The sequence below is a fragment of the Podarcis pityusensis genome, assembly GCF_964106645.2.
Source record: "Podarcis pityusensis genome assembly, chromosome: 4".
In the NCBI taxonomy this organism is placed as follows: domain Eukaryota; kingdom Metazoa; phylum Chordata; class Lepidosauria; order Squamata; family Lacertidae; genus Podarcis; species Podarcis pityusensis.
The window spans coordinates 21,848,417-21,854,517 of NC_138027.1; the positions used below are offsets into that span (position 1 = coordinate 21,848,417).

General features: G+C 44.9%; 1 protein-coding gene across 1 annotated transcript; it reads right to left on the reverse strand.

Annotated features, from left to right (window-relative positions):
• Window positions 1-397: 397 nt before the first annotated feature.
• On the reverse strand, window positions 398-4,624 carry LOC308475365 (vitelline membrane outer layer protein 1-like). The gene is made up of 3 exons (XM_081002482.1): window positions 4,183-4,624; window positions 2,492-2,586; window positions 398-781 (listed from the first exon to the last, which is right to left on the reverse strand). Exons 1-3 carry the CDS (start codon window positions 4,354-4,356, stop codon window positions 487-489), a joined length of 564 nt encoding a protein of 187 aa, XP_080858608.1. The 5' UTR covers window positions 4,357-4,624; the 3' UTR covers window positions 398-486.
• Between the last annotated feature and the right edge of the window lie 1,477 nt (window positions 4,625-6,101).

Consider the following 6,101-nt stretch of genomic DNA (forward strand, 5'->3'; position numbering starts at 1 on the left):
GGCATAGGCAAACTTGGCCCTCCAGATGTTTTTAGACTACAATTCCCATCATCCCTAACCACTGGTCCTGTTAGCTAGGGATGATGGGAGTTGTAGTCCCAAAACATCTGGAAGGCCATGTTTGCCTATGCCTGGTTTATTACCTTTGTGGCTTGCACTTCTCCCCACACCCCACCACACCCCACCCCTAAACATCAAGCTGTAACTTCAATCATTGGTTGAAATTACGGAATGTTGGCAGTAGGCTGGTTTCTTACTAAGCAAATTGACAGAATAGTGCCTCCAACACTATCAACACCTGCATAGCTGTGCCCCTTATTTAATATTTTTCATTGCCTCTCATTGGGAAGTGATAGGTGCAGAGTTAAGTAATTTGGTTCAAAATAGACACGCACCATTCTCAAGCTGATATTTAATTGTGGTTAACATCCATGACAACTGAAAAGTAGCAGAGAAACATTGTATGATAAGGAGACATCATAGCGTTCAGCGACAGCAGAAGAGCTCCACATCATTAAGTGCTGTGTCATCGCGCTCGCCTTGGTAACCCTGCACCTTTGTCTGGATCCCACAGACAGAACCAGAATAGCAGCGACTGCTCCAAGAGCCAAATCTACCCCAGGCAAGTCCCTGGCCCATCAGTGCAGTTCTGTCTTGGCAGGTGAACTGGACGTTGTTGGCTGCTGTATCATCGCCTTTGCCTTGGTGTTCTTCCACTCTCAGAGAGAAAGAGACCAGATTGCCTTGGGGACAGTATTTAATTTCTTTCCAGGATCCCCACCTGTCAAAGAAGATACTAATGTTAATTAGAAATGCACAAGGATCCCTCTGCTTGCTCCAAATGGGATCAAGCACTTGTGAGCATTCCAAGAGGATGCTCCAAAAGCCTCAAAGGCCTTTCCATTGCTGCCTTCAAATGTCCACAATGTACCTGCCTCTGCCCCTCCTTCCTACTCCAACACTCTCCCCTCCGAGTGAAGCCAGTAGGCCATGGCCAGGAACCCAGAATTAGGTAGAGTTAGTAAGTCTATGAAACTGTTTGATATCACTTTGATGTTCCAATTACAATAAATCTTGCTTGGTAGAATGATCTAGCAAAATTATTTACAGTGGTACCTCGGGTTAAATATTTAATTCGTTCCAGAGGTCCGTTCTTAACCTGAAACTGTTCTTAATCTGAAGCACCACTTTAGCTAGTGGGGCCTCCCGCTGCCGCTGCCTGCCAGAGCACGATTTCTGTTCTCATCCTGAAGCAAAGTTCTTAACCCGAGTTACTATTTCTGTTAGCCGAGTCTGTAACCTGAAGCATATGTAACCTGAAGCGTATGTAACCCAAGGTACCACTGTATTTACAGGAAAAGGAGAGAGATGACAGGGCACATAGATCAGTTTACTACGGCTCAACTTCTTTTAAGTTAGAGAACTCTCCTGAAGCAAAACAACCAGTATATTTCAGAGGATGTAATGTGGGATATAGGATTATGATCCTCCACTTCTGCTGTCAAGAAGAAAACACCAACAACTAGGGCATCATATGCCTAGGTACAGGGAATGGGGGTAGGCTTTAGATAGTTTAAAATTGTTTTCAAATGTTTCAAATAAGTTTTGTTTTAATAGTACTTTTAAAACAAAGTACATATTTGGGAAGAAAGGTGGGCTAGTACTTTAATAATTAGTGGTCCTCTAAGGACACTTTACCTAGAAGTAAATCTCACTGAACTCAATGCAACTCCCAAACAAATAACTTCACTTAGTCCTTCCAGTTATTTAATCCCTGACAGTAATATGGCGTTTTCTAAGAACATCCTGGTTCTCTTGAATAGAATTGGAGTCTGTCTCTCTTCATTTCTCGGCTTCCATGAGGCAGAGCCAGGTCCAGATTTGGCCTTGAGTAAGGTCCCCTTAATACAGAGCTTTCCGAACTTTTCATGAAGGAGTGTGGGGAGAGTTCACGCGACACAACTACAGACTGCAGCTGACACACAAATGTGTTGTGACACACAGTTTGGAAAGCTCTGCCTTAATGTTTCCCTCCTTAAGTGTCATCACTGCCCCTTCATTTGCCTTCTTCTCTGAGTCCAACACATATGGCAAATGAAGAGGGCAGGAAGAGCAGATTCTCCTTCCTCCTTGCACTACTCACTTGCTCAGAGAGGTTAAGTGAACGTGCAAGGAGGAGCGGCAGCTAAGCAAGGAAGAGCCAGAGGTTGGTACAGGGTCCCCTACTGGAGTACAGGCCTCAGCAAGTGTCCAACAGTGCCAGCCCCTCAAGCTGGATTTGCCATGAATTCTGTGGTCTTGCAACGTAGTGTTCGAAACCAGGAAAATGCTAGAGTTGATACCACTTGAGAGTTTTGAACAGGCAGTATGAATCCTGATGTTCACCTTTTGGTGGTGCTGATTTAACCCAGCGTAAGTAATTTCCTGTCAGCCCCTCCCGTCTTCCAAACAATTACACTAAAGAGGAAATGAAAGCAAGAAAGCTACTTACGGTCCAACTGAAGACTCAATTATTGATCCATCAGTGCAGTGGAGACGGACTCCATTCAGTGCTGTATCATCCCCAAGGCCTTGAACTGGCTCTACCTATTGGGAAAAATATGCCAGGCTAGCTTCCTCATGAGGTGATTATCTGGGTGATGGCCCATTCAGAGAACAAAGGAAAAGGGGCTCTGTGCCAGACACCAAATGGGTGGGACCCATCCTTCAACTCTTAGATAGTTAGAAAGACAAGCCTGGGTTTTAGAGCAGAGTTTTTGGTGATGTGAGGTAGATGAACAGCAGCAAGCAGAGGGCCAGAGAATAATGTTTGATTTCTGTTTGTATCCAAGGCTGTGGCTATGAGAGAAGCAAAACCCTTTTGTAGGTAATGCTGTAAACCTCTCCATTGTAGGCTCAGGTTGTATATATGTGCAAATTAAACCATAGATCATAAAGACACCACAGTCTCCACTGTGCCTTATTCTAAAAGGAAACCCGAACCCTGGGTAAGCACTTGGAACTCCTGGAATCTCGCACCACTTGGAAATTGGGCTGGTATGCAACAGTGGTGTCAGAAGGTGAGATTTGTGTTTCCTGGAGGTGGACCTGTGAGGAAGGTGTGCCCATGCCAAAATGAAGGGAGGAACAGCAACTTCCCTGGAGTAGGTCAGGTAGATGCTCCAGCAGCAGTTAGTGCAGCAGTGAGACCAGCTACCTGAGGAGCTGATGATGACTGATTTCTCTACCCCCTGGGAGCCTGATGTGGAAAATGGGATGCAGGAGAAAAGTGCCTCAGTGGAGGACAAACTGCAGGATGGAGGTGAAGAGCGGCTGCTAACAGATCTCTTTACTCCATGTGTGCCAGCGGAACGGGAGGAGCAGCCTCACTCTAAAAGGAAACATGAACCCAAGCTAAGTGCCTGGAAACTCTGGAATCTTGCACCACTCAGAGACTGGGGTGGCATTCAATAATATCATGGAGTCCCATTCTGACCACATAGCACAGAAAGAAAACAATCTTACCATTGAGAAAAAGCTCTTATTTCCTGCACAGATCACTTGGGATGAGGGGTGGGGAAAATAGGAATGGTATTCAACTAAGCTTTACACAGATTTGTCCCATTAATGAACACTACTAAAGTCTATTAATCACATAAGGCTTCTCTTGAGTAAAGCTGAGCTGAATACAGTACCTCCAAAAGATATTGCCTTGTGAGACAGTTGGAAGGGCTTCATTGACCATACCTGGCCCAAAGGTCACTGGTCCCAGCCACCAACAGGATGCAACTGCTTACATACAACCTGTGGCATTGAGGGGGACTTGCACCCCTAAACACACACACACACACACACACACACACACACACACACACACATACACACGGAAACAAACCATGCTAGAATACTTTCCAAGAAAAGAAATGAATTTAACAGAATCTCTCCTGATCAACCTCAGGGTAGGGGAAGAGGAAACCAGCCCATCACCTGGTTGCTGATATCTGGCCCATCGTTCCTTAACACTTCTCCACCTTTTAGACAAAGGGGAAGAATAATAGACTTAAGAGTACAGCCATTGCCTATGCTCCCCCCCCCCCTCCTCACGGAGGTCTAAAACTGTGTTCTGGGAAGCATTCAGAAAGAAAGGAGGGGAAGAACTTTAGAGAGAGCTGGATGTGACAACATACCAGGAGCAAACCTTACCTTCAGTGAGAAGCCATGAGCATAAGATCCTGCTGGACAAAACTGGATTGCACCCCAAATACCCCACGGTCCTCCATTTGACACTGTGAGGATAGAATTATAGTTTCGGGCTTCTGCAGGCGCAAGGGAGCAGGAGAGGGTCAAGAAGACCACAGCCAGGATGGTAAAATCCATGGAAAGTAATCTGCTCTGAATCGAGGTGCAGAAAGTTAAAGAAAATTGGGACTTTATAGCCCAGGACTTTGAGCTGTGCTGCTATTTCCAGAACTCAGTAAGAAGTCAGGCAATACCACCAGAAGACAGAGTTGCATTAAATGCACATCATGTCAAAAAGTGGCCAGGAAGTTTACAAAAGAGTTGGATTCCCCAAACCCTCTCAGAGTTGCTGGAACTCATCCAAGGCGAAATAATCCTGCAAAAATTTAACCTCTTCTCTATCTTTGCAATGAGAATTCAGGAGATGTGAAAGAAGGGAGAAACGTCACTAAATGCTGAGTCTAGATTTGTGAATCATACATGGTGGGGTGCAAAGTGGCCCCATAATGAGCCATTCTGACCTACAGTTCACAGGCTGCAGATCATGGAAAAAACCACTACCAGAAAGAAAGAAAATTCCAGTGGAATGAGGGGTAACATATAAGTTCTAGGCGGGAGATTTGTGTGCCACATGTTAAGATCCCTGAAATAAAAATTAACAGTATATGTTAATGACACAAACCAGGAATAGGATGGGGGGGATTTATGGTCTCTGTGGTTTGTACTTCCTACCCCCATCCCAAATACAAATCTGGGACTTTACTCATTGGCTAAATAATCTGAAAGTGAGTAGCAGGCTTGTTTCTCACTAAGCAGTTGGGCAGAATAGTGCCTCCACATTTTTCTCTAACTGCCAGATAGGAATCCTCTGATGAATTAAACAGGCAATGTTTAGCTGATTCACCCTTAACATAGGACCTCAACTGTGGCCCTATGATTTCTTCCCACAGATACAGTGGTACCTTGGGTTACATACGCTTCAGGTTACATACGCTTCAGGTTACCAGAAATATTACCTTGGGTTAAGAACTTTGCTTCAGGATGAGAACAGAAATCGTGTTCCAGCGGCGCGGTGGCAGCGGGAGGCCCCATTAGCTAAAGTGGTGCTTCAGGTTAAGAACAGTTTCAGGTTAAGTACTGAACTCCGGAACGAATTAAGTACTTAACCTGAGGTACCACTGTATAAGAAACATCCCTGGAGTCACGAGATAGTTGCCTAGTGAGGGAATTTCACAAGTATGCGGGTCCTACATAGACACACACACACACACACACACACACACCCTTTTGGGCTGGATATTCAAACAGATATGAATGACAGATGCATCTGCAGGGCTTCAGAATCTAAACTCAAGGCCCGGGCATATAAATTTGGGTGCAGGAGGTCCTTCAGATAACCTGGCCCCAAACCACTTGCTGCTTTACAGGTAATCTGCAGCATTTTATATTGAGTCCAAAAATGAACAGGTAAGCAATGGCACTGATAAAGCGTAGATATTATGTGCTCTGATCTTTTAACATAAGAAGAGTTTTGCTGGATCTGTCCACCAGCCATCTCATCCGACATCCTCTTCTCAAGTGCCTATGGAAAATCAAAAACCAGTGCTTTCCCCATTGGTGATTCACAGCAAGTGTTATTCAGAGGCATATTGCCTCCAACAGTCAGTATGGCTACTCCTGCCCCCCACCAGCAACTAAGCAGATGCACTCTGTACCAGCTGACATCTTTAAAAGCAGCCCCACAGGAAATGCAAGCTATTTTACTTTCTAAATTGGGATTTAAACATGTTTCCCCACCCACCAAAATAATTTCAGTTCTAGGTTGGAAACGCCAGAGTGTGCTATGTTTGATTTCAGGACCAGCAAGATGAATTTAGACTGTG